The 22,531-nt window shown below is 42.9% G+C and overlaps 1 protein-coding gene across 1 annotated transcript in view; it reads left to right on the plus strand.

Moving 5' to 3' along the window:
* EBF2 (EBF transcription factor 2) overlaps nucleotides 1-22,531 on the plus strand; it is a 175,511-nt gene that overhangs the window by 129,564 nt on the left and 23,416 nt on the right. The window contains exons 8-10 of the mRNA XM_030552025.1: nucleotides 13,718-13,835; nucleotides 15,581-15,711; nucleotides 16,353-16,479. Coding sequence (XP_030407885.1) covers nucleotides 13,718-13,835; nucleotides 15,581-15,711; nucleotides 16,353-16,479 — 376 coding nt within the window. The remainder of the gene's footprint in view (nucleotides 1-13,717; nucleotides 13,836-15,580; nucleotides 15,712-16,352; nucleotides 16,480-22,531) is intronic.

Here is a 22,531-nt window from a genome sequence, read left to right on the forward strand (position 1 = left end):
GACAGAAAAAGGCTTTGTTTGGCAAAATAGAAATGTTCCCCAAAAGAATCGTTGTCAAAAATTGTCAAATTCCACTGAAAACTGAACATTCTGATTGCTGAAAACAAACACAACAAAAGTTTTCAATTTGCAAAGCTCAAAAATGTCAGAGAAAAATGTCAAGACCAAAACACCTGTTCATTTTTGTTGAATTTTTAGTGGGGTTTGTTGAATTTTTAGATCAGATACTCCATAGTTATCTCCTAGTCTAAGTTTGGGGAATGGCTAATAATATCTTGGATACAACATTGTTAACTGTCAGCGAATAAACCTTGACTTTTTAATGGCAACCCTCCTCAACAAAGGAGCGTAGATTGTTATTTTGATCCCAGATGTTGCCTGCCAAGATTTGAGAAAAAAATCTGAAACAGGAAGAAAAATCATCTTATGACTCATAAATGGGAGCCAGCACGTACGGAGACTGATCAAGAGAGACTGATTTTGGAATGTAGTGAAACGAAACTGTTAGGGACTATCTTTTTGTTCCATGTTTCTACAGTGCTTAGAACAACGGGATGGTCCTGGTCAGTGACTGGGGCTGCTAGACACAATTGCAATAAAAACAAATAAATAAATAATAGTATTGGTTAGAAGCTGCCCCAGGGCCAAACTCTGGATCCAAGAACACCTGAACTTTAGATCTAGTTTAAATCTAGTTTCAGTTTTTTACCCCGTGCCCCGTCTCTACAGTAGGTGAAACCGAACCCCTGGGTTCACACCATGCCCTAAACTATGGAAGAGTTTGGATCTGGATCTAAATTTTCTGGCTTAGGTCAATCTTTAGCCATCAGTCTTACTCCCAGTTTGGCTCTCTTGACTCTGATCCCAAGGTGGTGGTGATATGGAGCCTGAATGAATTTAAATTTCCAGTTGAACATGGAACAATGAGGCTGAAATCAGCCTTAGTCATTCACGTGGTTATCAATGGAATGCCTTGAGCCCATCCGCCTGGCATGCCTCTCTCATATGACTCTCCACTGCTTTGAACTTTGTACCAAAATCAGCAGCTTATTGGAGAAGAAAATGAGCTGGGATAAACTCTTTCTCCTTCTGGGTTTTCTACCTTCCTGCACGCCAAGCCTGAAAATTGGAGCCAAATGAAATTCTCTGGTTTTGTTTCACAGAGCTTATTTAAACTCCCTCTGGTCTCTAGCCCATGTGGGTTTATATCCTCGGAGTTTCACTTCGACCTTGAGGGTCAAACCCAAAACCTCATCAAGAGACTCAGTCACTGCCCCTAGGTTTCTCTAGTTCTGTCTCAAAATTATGATGCTAGCCTGACTCTGATCCAAAATAATAAAGCTGCTTCCACTGCAATGGCAAAATCTTATTAATTTCAGTGAGAGCAGGATCTTAGTCCAGGTTTGCTCAGAACGGTGTATCTAGGTTCACGAGCTTTCAGGTGAGCTTAGGTCTTAGTTCCCGATTTGTAACAGAGCCTGAAATTTAGGGGACTTCAAGGACAAGGGAAATGTTGTGAATAGCCCAGGCCCATTGTGAATAAGTTCTGTGCAGATTTTGGTTAGGTAAAGATAGAAAATGAATATGGGCAATGATTTTCTTAAGAGCAGTGCAGTGGGTAGGGTGCAAAGAGCAGTTGGATGGGAATTCTCATCTTCTAGCGCTACCTAGTTCTTTTCTCATTTTATTTTGTGCAAACACCTGTTTTATCTGCCTTGGCGTCAGACGGATGCTGCCGGCACGCCCACGTGGTGTCAAAAGTTTAAACATGCGAGTCATCCCAAAATATTGGTTGTGCTCTCTCACTCCAAACACACATTCATTTTAATTCCACTCAGTAAGCTTTACATCAACAAAGGTAATGAATGTGACAGGTTTTTTTTAATGAGGTTAGAAGAGACAGCTGTCAATCCTAGAAATGCAAGCCCATCATAACTGGGTAAAGCAGAGTCTGACTTCTAGGCAAAAATAGGAAGCACAGGGCTATTTTATTGATTTTCCTGATTTAATTCATTAGGTTTTATTTGTCGACCAGATCTAAAGAATTTCAGTGGGTTTCCTTAATAAATTCTTAGTAGAGCTTTTGAGTAAAGTGCTAGTCCTGTGAAAACGTACACAGGTGCTTAACTTTTACTCACAGAAGTAGATTGACTTCAGTGGTGTCACTCATGTAATACACTGTGCATGAATATTTGCTGGATGAGGATCTTATTTATTTATTTCTATTGTGGTAGCACCTACTGGCCCCCACGCAGGGATTGGAGACCCATTTTACTAAACACTGTAAAAACCTGACACAAACTGTCCCCTGCCCTACACTGACATGGTTATGATTTGACGTGGTTTCATCAATTGAGATTGAGTTGATTTCACCCAAAGAGTCTTCTTATGAATTTTAGGTGCATTAAAAAGCATGAAGCCCACTCAAGCTTTGCTGTTAACACACAACATATATGATGTAGATTGAAGTTGCACTGTATGATATGTTTTACTGAATTCTTCAAGCCCAAGAGGCTGGGTTACTCATAACTTGGAAGATTCTCAAGGTAATAGTTATGATTAGAGATGAGTGTGAACCACAGAGTTCAGGCTTTAATTGGATCACAACCAAAGCTTAAGAGTGCTGGGATCCAGAGCATCGGCTCCAGCTTATTTATAGGAAAGGTCTAAGTCTTAGCTATACTGTACTGCTAGGAGAGACTTAAAAAAAAAAGTAAAAGTTCATTTCATTTATATCGCACCTGTTTAAAAAAATAGAAAAACAAACCGGTTAAATTAACACTGAATTGTAAATTTAATGCATCTCCAGATGCCTACAGAGTGTAGGGGGTTTTTTTGTTTGGTGGGGGCGGAGGGTTGCTTTTTTGTTTCTTGTTTTTTAAGAGTAGTTCTTCAGTTGGGAAAGCGACACCAGATGGTTTGTGATCTCATCAACTGTTTGAAATGTGCTTTGCTACTGAGCAGGAGCTTCAAAGACACAATGAAAATCACTTAACTTATGGCCTTATTCCCCAATCCTGGAGTCAATTTTCTAGTGTGGGGAGAAACCATCTATTTCAAAAGTGAAATGGTTTGCGATTATTTTATTTTAAAGTATTTACAACATGCGCACATCTTTCTTACATGCATCCTAATGGTTAAGCAGGAGATGGAAACCAGGACTCCTGGGTTCAGTTTCTGACTCTGCCCTTGACTCATGTTTTGTCCTTGAGCAAGTCAGAACATCTAGTACGCTCTTTTATTCATATGCAAATTGAGAGTAATTATCTTTCATGGGGATGTTGTAAGGTTTAATTAATGTTAGTAAAGTGCTTGGAAATACTTGGCTGAGGCTTTAGAAGTGACATGCACTATTTACAAAACCAGAATTCTGGAGTGGGGAGGAATCTGATTGTAGGAAATGCTTAGATTCTGTGTGTGCGTGTATGTATGTGAGAGAGAGAGAGAGGCCTCTTGGCTAACGTTCCAGGGATTAGACTGGGGATTTGGAGAACTAAAAGGATAAATTGCTCCATTTTACACAAAAGAGCCAAGGCTCTGTAAGTGGGGTTGAACAGATTCACATCCTCTGTGGATTGGGCACAGATGTGGGGACCTGTAACCACACGCTCACCAGTGGTTTGTGGCAACAAAGGTTGAAACTCAGTGAATTGTCATAAAATACAACCCAAACTATTTTTATTATGACAACAATGATGCATGCTGTGATGCTCACTTACATCCAGTTACCCTCCTCAGATGTTTGAAATCACTTGCCATAGGTGCTAAAACTCACGCAACTTTTGGGATTGGTGAATATTTTCCCAGGTATCTAGTGGCTGTCCATATATTGGTCCCACAAATTCTAGCCAACTCAACTCATCAGTACATTTATTAAGGAAAATATTTGTCGTTTGAGGTGAGACCCTCAATGGAGCTAGGCCAGTTTACACTTGCTGAGGACCTGGCTCCCTTTTTTAATTTTGGCAATTGGAGTTCATCTGAATTGGAAATCTAAGCCTTCATAATACACCATATCCTTCATCACTATATTTTCAGAGGGCAATTCCCCCAAGAACAGCATAAAAACACATGATGCACTCCACTCCACTTAATGAGGACTTCTCCCAGGGAACTTGATTGAAGTTCAATGATACTTAATGGTAATGATCGCCGTGTAATGGGGGACGGTATTTCTGTTGACTTGTGATGAGGCACTTCAACTAAGATGCTTAGCTGAGATTCAGCTCTAAAGCATTAGTCTCCTGTAGACTGGGAATTCTTCTTGGTCCGGGATAATCCTGATTGAGCAGATCCTAGAGCACCATTGTGGTTCAGAAAGTGGATGAGAAGGAAAATATTAGCTCTAACCACAGACCTGTCTACCCACTGCATTGAAAAGAAAGACGGGATATACCCTTATGGGTTTTCCCCTTCTCAGTGTTCCAGAGGGAGGTAGAAAGGGGAAAAAACCAAGGTATATCCCTGGGAATATTTTTTCCTGACCCCAGATTGGTTACCTCAGTTCATCCCTGAACATGTGAAAAAAAGCTCACCTTGGCTAAGAATTAATCCAAAAAATCTAGCATACTAAAATCCATGGGCACTCTAGGGTCCCTGAAATGAGGTCAATGCAGATAGTCCTCTGTGCCTGCATTGTAGGATCGGGGTCTAGATGTGGAACTCCAACTGAAATCAATGGAAGTTTGGTGCAGAGAGAGGTTGCTGGCATTTTTCTGTTAAGCCCATCCCTAGTTCAACTATACAGCAAACACAGTATACTAAGCATCTAATCCTGAAGTCATCATTTAAACAAAACTCCCATTGACATCAGTGGGAATCTTACCTGAGTGAAGACAGCAGGATGAGTCTGTGTATGTAGGTGTACATGTGTAGCTTCCACCCAGGTGGAAAATAATAATAATAAAAAAATCCACATAGTGGTTATTCTTCTGGAAAAATTAAAATAACACGGTACGGTGACTGCACAATTAAAAGGGAAAGTATATCAGGAATTTAATATTGTTTCCAGATGTTAAGTATCACAAATAATTTTTTCCTCACTTGGAATGGTATCAGGGATTGGTTTTTTTAGAGATCATTTCCAGTGATGAGATGTGTTGCATGTATGTAAATGCATGTATGTATGCCTGATGTGTATTCATGCCTATGTAAATGTGTGTGTTTAGGGATACAAAAGCAATATGTATTGTCCATGCACAACACTGTGTGTATTTATATGCATATATATAATTTGGGATGGAGCATATTTTTGTGTGTGTGTGTAGAGACAGATATAGTGTGTATATGATGGAGAGTTTGCTTTGCTTCTGCCTTACATTTTCATCAGAGGATCTTGAAGCATTTACAATTCCTAACACATCTTCAGGATAGGTAAGGAATCCTCCTTCCTTGCCAGCCCTGCGAACATTGAAATATGCACCCTGCTGACAAGGAAACTCGATTAGCAAGGATTCTCCATTGCGAATGTCCAGCTGCTAGTGTCCAAGGTTTAAATCTTGAGACTGTTAATCACAGCCTTCTAGACAGATCTTCGCTGTCAGAAGGGGTGTGGAGGATAGCTGGCCTCTCACTCAGTTAGCCAGGTAAGGAATTGTAAATTAAAACTAGCACTTTTAATTGTGTTTGGAAGCAAAAGGAAGCCCAGTGCAGCCTACAGAGCCCAGGTTTAATGTGTCAAACATGGATAGCACTTCTGTTCTCTGCGGTAGTTGAAGCCTTAGCTTGGTCTTCAAGCAGAGTGTATTATAGTAATCCAGCTGGGAAATGAGAAGAGCCCAGGGATCTAGTAAAAAAACTGTTACTTGCCTTCTCATAACCATTGTTCTTTGAGATGTGTTATTCATGTCCATTCCAATCAGGGGTGTGCGCGCACATGCGCACAGTAGCCGGAAGATTTTTCCCCTAGCAGCGTCTGTTGGGTCGGCCTGGGCACCCCCTTGAGTCATGCCTTCATAGCATCCAATAAAGGGCCTGCCGACCCACCACCCTCTCCGTGCCTTCTTGCCGGCTACTCAGACAGAGGGGAAGAAGGGTGGGTATTGCTCATGTCCATTCCAGCACATCTGGAAGAACAATGATGAGAAGGTAACTGTTTTTTCTTCAAGTGCTTGTTCATGTCAATTCCAATCAAGTGACTCACAAGCCCAAGTTCAGGTGGTGGGATCGGAGTTGTCCACTGATTGGAGCACTGCTCACCCAAAGGCCACATCCTCTCTGGCCTGCTGGGTAATCGCAAAGTGCATGGCGAAAGTATGGATGGAGGACCACATTGCCGCCCTGCAGATTTCCTGAGTGGGAACCTGCACCAGGAATGCTGTTGGTGAAGCCTATGCCCTGGTGGAGTGCACAGTGATTGAATGTGCAGGGACATCTGCCAGGTTATAGCACTCATGAATACAGGATGCTACCCATGACAGGATGCCTTGTGATGACACAGGCTGACCTTTCATTCTGTCCACCACTGACACAAATAACGACCAATTTTCTGAACAGGTTTGTTCTCTTGATATAAAAGGCAAGCGCCCTGCGGACATCTAGAGAGTGGAGTCTCTGCTCCCTGCAGCTGGAATGCAGCTTAGGGTAGAATGCTGGGAGAAAGATGTCCTAGTTAATGTGAAACTGCAACACAACCTTCAGTAAGAAAGGAGGGGGAGGTATGAGCTGAATCTTGTCCTTATAGAACACAGTGTAATGGGGCTCTGAGGTTAGGGCCCTGAGTTTAAACACCCTCCTGGCTGAGGTTATTGCTACAAGGAATGTGACCTTGTGAGATAGGTAGGGCAGGGAGCACGATGCCAAGATTTCAAAGGGAGGTCCCATGAGTCTAGAAAGGACCAGATTGAGGTCCCAGACTGGGACAGGCTGATGAACCTTAAGGTATAGCCTGTCGAGACCTTTTAGAAACCACTGGGTTAGCAAAGACAGAGCAGCCCTCCACGCCTGGGTGGAAGGCTGAGATGGGGGCCAAGTGAACCCTTATTGACAATGATGAAAGCCCCTGCTGCTTCCGATGGAGGAGGTAGTCCAGAATAAGAGGCACTGAGGCTAGCACTGGGGACAAATGGCACTGAACCGACCAGATTGAAAATCTCTTTCACTTGGCAAGGTAGGTAGCTCTCGTAGAGGGTTTCCTGCTGCCAAGGAGGACCTGTCTAACTTGGTCTGAACAGGAAAGCTCCACTGGGTGCAACAACGGAGTTTCCACGCTCTGAGGTGCAGTGACCCGAAGTTCAGATGTTGGCAACGATCATGATCTTGTGTGAGAAGGTCCGAGAAGAGCAGCAGGCCTACTGGAGTTTCCAAGGACATGTCTAGGAGAGATGTGTACCAGTGCAGGCTGGAGCTATCAATATGACTTGAGCTCATTCCCTCCGGATCTTGAAGAGAACCTTGTGAATGAGTGGTACGGGGGGAAAGGAGACAACCTTCCTATGGGAAGAGGAACACGTCCCCTCTGGAGCGCAGGCTGTGGTTCTGGAAGGAGCAGAACTGCTGGCACTTCCTGTGGTGAATAGGTTTATCTGGGGAAAGCCCTGCCTCTGGACGATCGAAATTGCAACATCTGGGTGAAGGGACGACTTGTGGCCATGAAAGGACCTGCTGAGGTGGTCCACCAGCTCGTTCTGTAACCTGGGAAGGTACGACACTTGCAGGTGTATTGAATGTTCTACACAGAAGTCCCACAGCATGAGGGCTTCCTGGCACAGGAGAGAGGAGCGTGCTGCCCTGTTCGTTGATATAGAATATAGCCGTGGTGTTGTCCGTCATGACTGATACACATTGTTCCGTTAAGTATGCCCAGAAGGTCTGGCATGCTAGGAGCACCACTCTCAGCTCTCTGACGTTGATGCGGAGACCCAGGTCCGCCTGAGACCAGAGACCCTGAGTCCTGCAGTCTCCTAGGTGTGCTCCCCAGCCCAAGTCTGATGCATCTGTCACTAGTGAAAGAGATGGCTGTGGACTGGTGAAGGAGATACCTGAACATACCTCCTGAGGGTTGAGCCACCACAGGAGGGAGTCAAGGACTGGGCGAGGCAGGGTCACAATCCTTTCCAAGCTGTCCCAGGCTGGTCGATACACGGATGCTAACCATGACTGGAGCAGCTGGACAATGACTGCCATGCACTTGGTGAAGACTCAAGGTGCTGCTGACAGGCCGAACAGAAGGCCTGTAAATTGTTAGTGGGTATTGTTCATCACAGACCTGAGGTACTTTCTGTGGGGAGTCCAAGGGGAATTTAGCTATTGCCAAGCAAGTATTGTAGGAGTACCTGCTGCTGATGGCCTGCTGGTTAGATATTTGGAGGAGTTGTCCCCCTGTTGAGTACACCTTTTGCCCAAATAGGTCTAGTTTTTCAGCATTCTTATTCTTGGGGAAAGGGCCTTGAAAGCCATGCCTCTCCCACTGGTTAGCAACATCCACCACCAGAGAGTCAGGAGGGTGGGAATATAGGTGTTCATAATCCCTGGAGGGCACAAAGCAGCGAGGCCAGGGTCTGCCACAGGGTCTTAGTCATGTCCATTAATTGTCTTTATAAATGGTAAGGCGATGTGGTAAGCACCAGAGGGGGCCAGGATGTCAACCATATGGTCTGCATCATTCACTACTTCCTCTACCTTAATGCCCAGAGCCCTGGTGCCACAACTGCTGCAACACCCTGGAGTCTTCCAGAGCTGGGATTATGGAAGTGCCCACCAGCACCTCATGTGGTGAAGAGGAGGAGGAGGCCACCAGAGGTGATGGTTGCTCTCTACCATCCCTATCCGAGGGATCTCGAGACCCCGGGGGGACGGTGGTATTGGTGCTGACGTCTGGTCCCATGCCGGTGTTGGTGTAGACACTTGGTGTAGCATCTCTACTGGGGTCTTCATCGACGCCGTTGCAGTCAGCGTTGATGATGATGTTGGTGCTGTTGTCAGTGCCAAAGGCGCAGCTGGCACTGTAGCAGCAGTCTGAGCTGCTGATGCCCCTTGTGGCGAAGGCAGCGCTGTGCTCAGTGCTGATGTCGGTGACAGTACCGCAGCCAACGGCGTTGATGCCAGAGGTACTGCCTCAGTCGCTAGTTGTGGCGGAACAAACGTTGCGGACGCCACTGATGCAGATCCCGAGTGGGATCCTTGGCTCCGACCCTCGCCCTGATGGAAAGCCCACGGAGTCCAAAAGGGCCACTGAACCAGGTTCTGTCATTGTGAGGGCCATTGCATTGGGCGGGACCCTCTATGGTGCCTTGTGCTGGACCTTCTGCTCCTGCTATAGTCCAAGCAGTAGAAGTCTGACTCCAACTCTGATGTGACATAGAGCATCGGGAGCATGGGGACTGATTGCACTCCCTGGATGGAGGTGCTGGCATCCGGAGGTGCCGAGGTGATGGGGATCGGTGTGACATCATCACCGGCTTTCCCTTTGACTGAATGGGTGCTGGGATGGCACCTGTGGTGCCGGCACATCCTCCTGCCTTGGGAGCAAGACTGGCGCCATAAGTTTCAGCAGGTCCTGTGCTGTCTCAAAAGCCTCCGTGGTGGATGGGAGTGGCAGGTTCTCTGAGGGTTTGGCAAGCGTGACGGGCCCAGACTTGACTTCCTCATTTGGGCAGGAGTCAACGTAGCCCCACTTCGAGCCTCAGAGCCGTGGCCTGACTGAGGTGCCACTGATAGCTGGTCCCTGGATCTTGCCAAGGGGGGTTCGTTTCTTTTCCTCGTCATCGTCTTCTGCGCCAGCGATTGGGACTAGTGCCGAAAGCTGGAGTGTTCCCCAGAGGCTCCACGACGGTGCTGAGCCTCCTTGGCAGTGCCTTTCTTTGACGTCGGCTCTCTCAAAGATAGCACTGGAGTGCTCTCCACTGAAGAAGACGTACTGGGAGTGGGATTCCTGGTGCCTGGGTCCAACTGAGGTCGGAGAGCTGCCTCCATGAGGAGGATTTTAAGCTGCTGCTCCCTCTCTTTAAGAGTTCTCGGTTGGAACTCCCAATAGATCTTGTAGCGGTCTTTTTGGTGACCCTTGGCCAGACACCGTAAACAGGAGGTGTGGGGAGTCACTTTTAGGCATGCGTTTTACGCAGTCCTGGCAAGTCTTGAACCCCAGGGATTACGGCATGTCCTGGTGACAAATAAGGAGGGGAGAAAAATGGGAGAGAGGGGAGGGAGGAACCCCCCATACCTGAAACTTATAAGTGAACTAACTATGCTATACCAGCACACTAGAATGAACTATCTACAGCGAAAACTAAAAGTACTGCTAAGCTACTTGCTGAAGCAAGAGCAAGGGGAAGTTCTAGCTACCATCACTGGTGGTAAGAAGGAACTGAGGGGGTGGCGGGTCAGAAGGGTTGGTTAGTGGGCACCATGAAAGCGCCACTCCAGGGGGCACCTAGGCCAACCCCGTGGATGCTGCTAGGGGAAAAATCTTCTGGCTACTGTACATGTGTGTGCGCCCACACCTGATTGGATTGCAATGAACATGAACAAGCACTCAAAGAAGCATGCAGGTTTCTAATGTGGAAGGGGAATAATTAACTAATATCTGAGGCTGGTAAAGAGGAACCATCCAGACTAGTAAAGCAAATCTTAAGAACTGCTGGATACCCCACTTACAAGACCACAAACATCTCTCCATTGTGCTTGCTGGAACCCAGATTCGGATCTATGAATGTGTTGCTTTGTCCTTTTTTATTCTAACTGTTCAGGTCACTGCAGTCTTCATTTTCTCTAAAACTACAGTTTTGGGAACTGGATGACTCAGGTAACTGGGATGCAGAATCTTTTGCTTCTACGTAATCGGTTAAAATTGAGCCCAGGCCAGCTGTGACCCAAAAAGGTGTTTGATGCCCTATGTAAATAATTTGGTGTTCTCAGTCTATTTTCCATAGGCAAGAGTCTACCAAAGCCACCGCAATGTTTGACACCAATTGGTGATCTTAGTGGAGCAGCCATAAACTGAATAAGCATAGTGGCCAAATCTCACCTGTAAAGGTGGTCTCATCAGATCAGGAATCAGACACATTGGTGTAGTAGTACCAGAGGTAACTTGCCTGTGCTGTGGATAAATTTGAGGACTTAAATCTCCAGGGAAATTAGGCCAGCACCTTTCACCAGCACTTAATGCACATAAAGAAAACAAAGCTTGCCATGTTTTACGATCTTGGAGAACAAGTGGTATTGATGGATATGCATTCAGAAGGGCATTGGCAAAAATGCCTATAAATGGTTAACAAGGTAATGGTAAGAAATGTTGACCTTGATTTGTTTAGCTAAGATGTAAAGATTTTTGAAGGTCAAAGGTGTCCTTGTGTAGTGTTTTGGAGTCTAACTGTGTCTGACCCTCTAACATTAAGCTGCTGTGGCCTGTAGTTTGAAGAGTGAAGCAAACCAGGGGGAAAGAAAGAAGGGGGAGAGAACAGGAAATGGAGTGAGGTGTTTCAGGAAGTTGTCAGGAGTTGACTGATTGATTCCAGATGGAAAGGGTCACCCTCCGTGACCCAGGAAATACTCACTGGGGGAAAGCAGTTGTTGGCTTGTGAAAGGGGAGGGCCTGGGAGCTAGAGACTATGGTGGAATGCACATTCTGCTTCCTTTTATTCTTAAAATGTTGAGTCTTAATCTTCAGTATTAAACAATTTGATTGTCCTTGTCCAGCAAGGGGGAGGTGAGTGGAGCTAAATCTGGAGCTCCGCTAACTTTACCTCCATAATCTAAAACATTCTTACTCTGTAGCATAGATAAAAAAGTGAACCAGAAGAATCATAGTCAAGATGACATGAGGTCTCTTTTGCTGAATTGCAGTAATGCCAAGAGATGGGCCCAAACAAAAACCCAAGCTCCAACCACCTCCAAAACACTGAGCGAGTTCAGCGTTGGGCCCATATCTGAGGGTGGCTTTATTTATTTATTCCAGGCTTCATCTCATGAGGTGGTGTCTTTGCCCACCCAATGGTGAACCTGGGACGTGACAAAATGAAATCACACGAGAGGGGTCTTACGGGGGTTTCAGCAATCTCTGGTCACCATGAGATTTGAGGGTGCTCAGCACTTAGGAAGAATGCAATTTCTGTCCGGAAGTTATCACTCATGTTTCAGGGACCAGTAGAACATTGTGAATGGAATGTAGATCATCTGTATTCTCTCACTTTTTGTGTATAATGCAGATACCTATATAGTCACATACCTGTAATGTGTACGGTTTTATTTGTGTGTATTAGTATATTACTATATATTTTGTGTGTGTGTGTATTGTGTGTGGATATATAACATTGTATGGCTGGGTATTTGTATATTTTATATATATGTGTGTGTGTGTGTATATATATATTTTTGATTTACATTTGGTTACAATTTAAAATCTTGTCGTAAATATTTCAGACACTGGAATGATTCAGGTCTATTCCCCCGTTGCCATAGCGTGGTCTGTGCTGGCCAGTGAAAGCTTAAAATTTATTTCCATTGTTTAAGGGAAAATAATGAGGTGCATCTGACTGGGTTCAGCTATGTCATGCGGGAAATGTTCACTTTGGAACAGAGTCTCACTCCACCCAAATGTGCAATGATGAAATCAGTTGGCACACACAAAAGCAACACATTTTGTGACAGGAATGCATGAGAAGTATTAATGTACAGTATGACAAGAGCCTTTTGGAATGAATTAACCTTGTCGTAAAAAAAGAGAGAGAGAGCATTCTTCAAACCAGCAAAATCCTACAGGAGGGCAGGGTTTCCCTGCTGTGTGCTGAATACAGTTTATCAACAATTAAAGCCTGAAATTCTCTTACTTAAAGCATGACAACTGCATCTTTGAAAATTCATGCACACGCTCAGGGTCAGATCCTTAACAGCTTGCTGCAAATGAGGGTAGCTCTGTTGAAGCCAATGGAGCTACACCGATGTGGACCAGCTGAGGATCTGGGCTTCAAAGTTCTAACAAGATGCATGTTCTTCAGACTGGTTCAAATGATGGATTTTTTTTTTAACATATGTGGTTTAAAGATGCACGTATCTCTGGGTTTAATGGATTTATAGCTTAGGACATTTTGTTTTAAAGAGAGATCTCAATGAGACTCAGTAACAAATACAATTATTTCCTCTAAGAGTTTACTTGTGTCCTGTTAGAACCCAGCAAGATTGGACAAAAAGGGCAAGATTTTCAAAATCCGTGATTCTGAGAGCCACAATTTTTGGGTGCCTAACCTGAGACACCCTTAAAGGGACCTGATTTGCACAAAATACTCAGTGCCCACCTTCTGAAAACCAGGCCCTTCTACCCCTTGCAGCTAATGGCAGTTTCTGTTTATCTCAGTGGATAGAAACCTATGTTTTAGGAGCAGATGGTTGTAAGTTTGATTTCCTATGATGCACGTGTGTGTAGGATGGCAGATGGCTGTGCTTCTATATATACATAGCAGAGGGCACATTATTTTGGTGCTCTGCAGTCTGCCCTCATTATCTGTACATATCGACCTCTATGCTACAATGCATCACAGAAAACTAAACTTAGGATAGTCTCGTCACTGGTTCATTATGTCATGTACATTGAGGATAGCATATGGGCCTTCGGATGCTATGTTAAATGGAATGAAGGCACAGAATAGACGCTGAAAATACTTTTTCCCCAGTGGGAAATAAACAATTATATTTTACAAATAGAATAGGATTTTAATTCAATATAATAATAAATACATCAAAAGCTGAATATTGAAACAAGTAATTAACCTGCTTTTTTCCCTAGGTTGTGTTATCAACAACAGTGAATGTTGATGGACATGTATTGGCAGTGTCTGACAACATGTTTGTTCATAACAACTCTAAACATGGACGGAGAGCAAGGAGACTTGACCCCTCAGAAGGTATGGAACTTTGTCTGGAATACGGTACACCAATGAAAACAAACACATGCACTCTGCACTTGAATTTTTGTTTGTTTTGGTGGGAGTGGAGAGAGCTGCAGAACCTCAGGGGCTTTAGAGAAGGAAGATGAACCAAAAAAAAAAAAAGCTCCACAGCATGCAGAATCTGATCCTTCTACATCTAAGAGAGAGACTCCCCCCTTCTATTAATTAGTTCGCTTGTACAAGGCTGTGAAGATGAAAAACTCGGTAAAAGCGTCAACAATTAGCTAAGAATTTCAGACTTACTGCTCAGCTGGCCTAGACTTGATTTCAGGCAAATTAAGCAACATGACATCTTACTTAAACAGAAACATTACAGTGCAAGATGTGTATGAAAAAGTGTCAGTGGTTCCCTTAAACAAACTGTGTGCAAAGCATAACAATGCGCAGAAGGAAACTGACACTAATTGATTTTAGTTTGTTTGGCTAAGCAGGAATTGCCATCGTCCATGGGACTGTTCTTGGGGTATATTAAAGCAATTACCAATACCTGTATCTGTTAAGCTTCAAATTGGGTAACCCCCCCCCCCGTCCTTGCCCCTCTCACAAACTCCACTTCTTTAATCCAGGCACCACTTACAGTAACTTAACAATCATATCTATGTCTCTTCCCCCCTTCTCTAATCTCCCTGAAACCTGTGAAAGTGAGAAGAGTTTGTGATGTTAGTAGAAGAGACAAGCATGGCTATTATTTCATTACACTGTTTTGTTGCCCCCCTCCCTTCTTAAATGTGCCCTGTATCAACCTAAAGAAGAATTAATGAACTGGAAGAAAATGATTGAATCAGTAAAGAATTCGGAGCAGTGTTAATTCCCCCCCAGTGGGCAGTGAAATGGTAGAAGGAAAATCCCAGGATTCCGAGCTTAGGAAGCCATCCAGTTTTTCCTTGACTGATTGGATGTGATTGACTGGCTGTTCAAAGGAGTCTCATGTTTTTGGAGCCCTGCCAAAGTTCCCCTCCACCTCTGACCCTGTCAACATTGGGAATGGAGTGATGGATTGACTTTGGTTATGGCCTGGAAACCATATTGGGTTCCTGATGGGATGTATAGTCCAGAGGCCTTGAACATATGGAAAAGAGCAGAAAAAAATCTATTCCATAAAGTCACAAAAATTATTAGAAATTGTCTCTTGATAGGAACTGGAGGAAACACAAGATATTTCCATATCTCTCTATCCCATTGATAAACACAGTAAATCGTAACACATCCCTCCTACAGCCTGCTTTTTTTGCTCTTGTGTGATCGTATGCTAATAAGTGTTTTTAAAACAGCCTCTGCACAAACACTTAAGTGTTTCACTTTTACACACACTACTATAGTTGTCCTATTAGGCTTTAATGACACAATGTTAAGTGTCGGTAATGAATAGGCAAGTAATGAACACTAGCAAGGCAGAGAACAAAATTATTTTATTTTTGGTTCCTTGGAATGGTAAGCAGCCTTGGTGGGTGAACGAATGAAAGGCTGTGATGGCACTAGGGATACAAGCCAGCAATACAGCTGCAGCAGTGTAAAACCTCTAGAGTGGACAGGCAAAAGTGCAATAAGCCATGATTTGCACAAGTGCAATTTGTGCAAATAACAGCGTTGCCTATCCACTCAGAGGGTTTAACTGGCCCCAACCTACCCAAAAACCTAGCCTCCAAGACCAGTTGCAAGAAAACTAACTTACCACTCTTTTTTATCCCTTTTTTGTTTAGCCACACCATGCATCAAAGCTATTAGCCCAAGTGAAGGCTGGACTACAGGGGGCGCAATGGTGATCATTATAGGAGACAATTTCTTCGATGGGCTACAAGTGGTATTTGGGACCATGCTTGTATGGAGTGAGGTAGGCAAAAGTAACTTGCTATTGCATAGCCAAAGATAGATATTGCTGGTATAGAGAAGGTCGATGGGGAACAACTATTCGCTCATTCTCATCATAATACAAGAACAAGGGGATGGTCCATGACATTGAAAGACGGTTACTTTAAAACTGAGGAAAGGAAATGCTTTTTCGACCAGTGCTTGCTTACTCTGTGGAATACTTTGCCACATTATATCATTGTGTCCATGAACTTTTAGTGGGATTCTAAAAAGGACTGGATGTTTATATGGATAAGAAGAATATCCAGAGTTACAGGGAGGATTAAAAGAAAAGGCCAAGAGTTTGGGAAAGGAAACAAACCTTCAAGTTTCAGGGCATAAATCAACAATTAATTAATGAGGGACAGGAAGAAACTTTCCCTGTAGGCAACTTATCCTGTAAGTTGCCTTATGCAGGATTTCTTGTACCTTCTTCTGAAGCAGCTGGTGCTTTGCATGATTGGATACAAGATGCTGGAGTAGATGGACCACTGGTCTGATCCAATCTGGCAATTCCTAGGAAGTAGTAAACAGTTTCATTTGCTTGAGAAACGCAACCAGGGGCCAGTGGGGAAAAACGCAAACATCCCATACATGACATATTTCTCTCTTGTTGTTTCCCAGCTGATCACACCTCACGCTATTCGAGTCCAGACCCCTCCTCGTCACATTCCTGGTGTAGTCGAAGTCACATTATCGTATAAATCCAAACAGTTCTGCAAAGGAGCCCCGGGCAGGTTTATTTACACCGGTAGGTGAATGTGATTTACTGTGGAGGGCTGGAACACGAATGTCTCTTCCTCTCAGTAATATAGATTACTCTTTTTTAAATACTTGCCACATGCTGTTTGAAAACTATTCTGCTATTTGAGGTGTTTGGAAGTGTAAGGAGATAAAACCTCTATGCAATGAGGAAGCTAAGGGAATATTATGCCATGTTAATATATTTTGCAGATTAAAGCTCATGCTGATACAGTATGGTGCTCTCTAGATATATTAAGTGTACAGTAACTTGATAGCATTGCTATGCATACTAGAAGATGTTTTATTTATAACAGTATTTATTTTACATTTCTCTCTCACTGGGGGTAACCTCTCGTTTTCAGGATGGCCCCCAGGGACAGGCAGAATGTCTTATGTCTAAAGAAGCCAATGAGCTGAGTGCAAAACAAATCTTGATTGCTTTTTTATTTTTAAATTGATATTGTCAACTTGTTTAGTGCCCCACATTTACCTCCACGAGCAGGAGAATAATTATATTTATATATATACAGAGAGAGAGAGAGAGATTTATAGCTCTAGAAAGAGAAACCAGTGCAACTAAAGAAGAATCTTCATTTGTTGTCAGTATACACAATAAAGTTTTATCTCCTAATACATGTGGATGGAAAATGGGAGCATGTTTTAGAGGATTTTATTTAAGTGGCGAATTTAAGCAATGATTTTTGTTTTAAAAAACCTATTATTACTATTAGCTCTGGTAAATATTGATATTTCTAGAATATCAAATTTTGGACATATTTTGCAGCAAAAAAATTCAATTCTCAACCTGAAAACCCCCAGAAATTTTTCATTCATAATTTTGTGGTTTTTTGACTACTTGGAGAGCCAATCAAAACGTTTCCAAAATGGGAAAATTTTCAATGAAATGTTGATATTTTTATAAATTTGTGAAATGTATGATTTTTTAAAAAGCAATAATTCTCATTTTAATTTGTAATGTGTTTTTACAAGCTTTCATGATTATTATTACTTAGGAATGTGTTTATTCATTTGTATTATAGTAGCAGGTAGGAAATCCAACCTAGGACCAGGGTCCTGTTACGCTAGGTGCTGTGCAGACAAATAACAAAACAATCCTTGACCCCGTGAGTTTATACTGTAGGGCCCTGATCCAAAGCCCACTGAAGTCAATGGAAAGACTTCTAGCGACGACAGTGGACTTTGGACTGGGCCTCAGATGATTAGGGCCTGAAACTGATCTTGCCCCAGAATAACCTCACTAAAGTGCAAGGAGCTGCTCTGGATTTATATCTGTGTTTGTGAGGTAAGACTTTAGCCATAATTTTTTGTAAGCAAATTCCTTTTAAGGAGACAGCTTTGATGTGTGGCCCTCAATATATTGAGCACAGCTTCTTTAACTGGCAGATAACTAACTGAAACGCAAGTGACTGTGATCTCAAATCTGCATGAAAACGTAATTGTATTGTACAGAAACAAGACTGAAAAAACCCATAAGGGACCCAGTCCTATCAGGCTTATGCAAATGAGTTTTCTCATTGATTTCACTTACTAACAGGCTGCAGGACCAGGGTTGGGTCTGGTATGAAATTTACCAGGGGAGGGTCTGTCAATTCTTGAGCATATCCTGAGTCAGAGACTGAAAATGTAAGTTCTTCTGTGGCACTTCTTACTTATTTAGGCCCTGATCCTGCAAAGATATAAGTGCATGCAATGGACTTGGACTGCTCACATGCTTCTGTACAGGATCAATGATGATGGAGAACTGCATAAAACAGAGCAATGTATTTCTATTATGGGGAAATTATTCCTCTTTTTGTAGGTCTGTGTTTTACGTGCAGGGCTTATCTGTGCTATCTATAGAGGGTTGAAGTCAAAATGTAGTGTTGCTCTCTGACATGTTAATTAGTGTATTTCCGCCAAAGAGGACATGAAGATGTACATGACAAATAGCAGAAGAGAGAGAGAGGATAATATAATCCGTCTATTTTGCTCTTGTTATGAGCGTGGAGATATCTGTTTAGATTCACTGAGGAGCAAGTGGGTGCTTACTGCCATATGTTACAAAATAGCATGTTAGCAGAAGATGCAGAGGTACATAAGCTGGTATAAAATTAGACAACTTTTCAATCCATCTATCCAAGGACTTGTAGTTCTCCCATCATGTTAGGCAAAATGATAAACACAGCTATTAAGTTTAGTGTAATCAATTCCCTCAGGTCATTGCTGCTGATAATAGCAGCAAAAACAACTTCCAAGCTATGAAAATAACATGTTTATTTTTCTCTCTCCATGGCTGTGATATCATGAGTCTGTTTTGACCGTGCTGTGAAGAAACACAAAGGTTTTTAAAAAAAAATTTCTATAGCTCTTTTTTGTGTCCATAGTGTTTTGCAAACTTTACCTACTGCACCAGTAAAATGCAGCCACTTCTTGAGTGGAGGATGGCAGCCAACGGGCGCATACAACAATAGTGAGGGAAGGGAAATATAGCGAAGCACAGGAAAGCCTCTCTCGTGGAGAGTAAAACATCTACAAGTGTCTTAAATACTTCCTTGATGAGTTCTTTATAAGCATTGGCTGTAGTTGCTCCAATTTATGTTGTGGGAGAGGTGGTCTGTGTGGTGGCAGATGGGTGGAAAGGTTGGTCCTTTCTATTAAATTGTGTCCACAGTATGAAAAAGTGGAGAACCTTTTCTTTAAAAAAATACTCTTTACGTTCAACCTTCATCAGACAATATTCCTCAGAGAAACATAGCCCGTAACACCATCTCCAGAAGATCAAAGAGTGAGGGACACCTCATCTTACTAGTATTATTATTTGTATTATGGTAGAACTTAGAAGGCCCAAATAGAATCCAGAATCTCATTGTACTAGGTCCTTAAGCCCAGATTTTTAAAGATATGTAGGTACCTGACCCCTTGATTTCAGTAGGAGTTGGGTGTTTAAATGCTTTTAAAAATCTGGGCCTTACTGTTTATAAAGTGCTGTGAGATCCTCAGGTGAAAGGTACTAATTAAGGGTCATGTGGTGTTAGAAGCACTGAATAGTTGGCTAAAGGCAGATCATGGGCATAATTAGATATTTAGTCCTGCCATGAGTGCAGGGAATTGGACTAGATGACCTCTCGAGGTCCCTTCCAGTTCTATGACCATTATTATTATTTATACTTTCTTTCTACACGCAAATCTAGAAGACCCCAACTAAGCTCAGGGTTTTGTTGTACCAGGCACTGTACATAGACAAAGTAAGTGACAGGCTGTACCCTGAAGAGTTTGCAATTCAAACAGATGAAGGGAAGTGTTATTACTCCGATTTTACAGCTGGGGAATTGGGACAGAGAGAGATTAAGCAATTTGCCCGGGGTCACACAGGGAGTCTGTAGCAAGTCTGGGAATTGAACCCAGGTGTCTTGAGTCCCAGCCCAGAGTTTTAACCACAAGATCATCCAGCTCTATTATAAAAAGGTGGAGATGGAACAGAAATGATTTTGGTAATTTGAAGTACATGATTCCCCATGATTTGATTAAAGCTTTCAATATTTAATATACAATCAAATAGGGATGTTCAACCTGATGAAGCTTTAGCTTTTTATAAAAGAGCAGCATTGACAAGTTGAAGAAAAGAGTGACATAAACTGTTAAGTATAAGAATCAGAGAGAAATTTCAAGGGTAAGTCTGAATGCCACAATGGTGCTGTTACAGGAGTGCATATGCTCCCTGTAATGTGTATTCAGAATAGGCTATGAGGAAAGTGTGCTGTGCTAGCAACGCTGCAGTTGAGGTTCTGTCAGCATCCTCACTCTTAAGTGCTATCACTCAGGGTGCTGCAAGTCAGCCATCACATTCCTCTCATCACTGGAATTTGATGTGTGGCCTTTTCCATAAGGATTCCATTATGGAAAACGTGTACAGAATTTAGAGGTCTATGGAAAAGTCTTGAAAAATGGACTGACATTGCTAGCTTCTTTATGGAGTTTGTTGAACAGCCTTCTTGAATTTGATAGTGCAGATATAATTCTATATAAAGTGAGAGAGAGAGAAACAAAAAGTGTCTCTCTTTCGTTTTAATCAATGACTATGTAAAATGTCATCCTTAGGGCAAAACATTGTGCTCTTATATCTTGCAGTATAAAAAGGTGACTGCTGTGAATAAAGGTGACACACCCATTTCTGGATTCTTGGTACAGGAAGGCATTTGTTCTCCACAGCTAATGTAGCAGTTGCCTTATATTCTGCCTCTAATAATACATAAGCCCAAGTTATTGACTTTAATGGCGCTCAGGTCAGGATCTGGCTCATTGTAATCTCTTGGATCTTATACTTGACCCCAGCTCTGCACGTAGCTTGTTGTGGGGAAACTTATCTCAAACATAGTGTGGCAGGAAGATTTTGAACATAGTTTTTCATCCATGTACAGAAAGGCTTGATGGGTTAACTAGTCTGATCAATGCAGTATAAGAACAGGTTGGACAAACCCCTGTCAGGAATAGTCTGGGTTTATTTGGGCCTGTCTCAGCGCAGGGAGCTGGACTTTGATGACTTCTCAAGATCCCTTCCAGTCCTACATTTCTCTGATCCATGGAATATACCGCACTCCCAAGGGACTGCCTTAAGTTGGGATGTATGCCAGCTGCACATTGTAGGAGGTGCTGTTTTTTTAAGGTTTATAAATTGGAATTGAGAATGCCCTGTTATCCTCCTCTTGGAAGGGAAACAGTACTTGCAAGGATGGAGCTAGCGCTGGAAACTAACCTTGAGAAGATCATGTGATTTGCTTGGAGGCAGCTGCTGTCCTACTGGAGCTTATGAAGGGCACATTCCAGAAAAGGGCATTGAAATAACTGTAGGACTGTAGGGAGTTGCTTGTAAAGGCCCAGCAAATACAGCAGAAGACTCAATGACATTGTCATAAATTAAAGGGTGCTTTGAGTGTGGGAGACGGGGATCAGACTGGGGAAAAAAGAAAGGTACTGGTACTTTTTCAAGCTTCACCCACAAAATAAGCCCCATGCACATGATTCACCATGAACAGTAGATTGTGCAGATGCTCAGCATATACTTTATGGGCTCCAGTCAGTCAGCTTTCCTGTAGTGGGGTCAGAACACACCCCTGGGCTCTGCTTGGTTTCCCTTCAGTCACAGCTGGTCCAGTGGGCTTCTTGTGCTTGCTTGCCCTTTGTGAAAGTTTCTCAGCTGCCCTGCTGGGCTCTCCTAAATTCCTTGGATTGGTCCCTTCTTGATAGGAGGGGAGGGAAAGAAGTGGTATCTCCTAAGACCATTTGCTGCTGGCATCAGAATGAGCTGTCACTCACGGTAGATTGTGCATGTCATCCTCCCTCTCCTGTCTACGTCATTTGATTGGACAGAGAAATAACAATACTGCCCTTTAAAGCATTAGCTTTCATTGAGAAGAATAGGAAATGGCACTACATCAGTTCTCTGAGGTGTGAGTTTCTGCTTTTGAGGTGATCTCAACAACCGTTACAGCTAGAGACTTAGGGTGTGACTGCACATGAAGTTGTTCCTGATTATCTACAAATGTGGACACTCTTATTCCAGAATGAGAGTAATCCAAAATTGGTTAAGTGAAACAGGGGAAAAGTCACTCATATTCTGGAATACAAGTGTGCACATGAGGGCTGAGGAATGGCTATTCTGATAAATTTCCAAGTGTAGACACGCCCTTATTTGTGTCATAAATGAAAGCTTAGATTCTGGAGAATAAGAGGCAGCATAAAAGAAGTACTGGGTATGGCATACCAGCTAAATCCATGCCCATGCATAAGAGAAACTAAGGAGGGTTCCAGTGCATTTAGACCTAGCTCTGTTATTGACTGTAAATGTTCTGTTATCAAACCAGTTATGTTAGAGTGATGTGAATGTTTAGGTGACAATTGGATTTGCTAACTAGCTTTTAACTCTTTTTACTCTGTTACTTGATGTCAACACTCTTTTTACCCCGTTACTTGATGTCAACACACAATTTTTTTCCTGTTCTTGAAAATTCAACAGATGTTTAGTGTGTCAAATTTGACCTGCCAAAGTGGCTTGTCACAAC

The sequence above is a fragment of the Gopherus evgoodei genome, chromosome 2 (genome assembly GCF_007399415.2).
Source record: "Gopherus evgoodei ecotype Sinaloan lineage chromosome 2, rGopEvg1_v1.p, whole genome shotgun sequence".
Classification (NCBI taxonomy): Eukaryota; Metazoa; Chordata; order Testudines; family Testudinidae; genus Gopherus; species Gopherus evgoodei.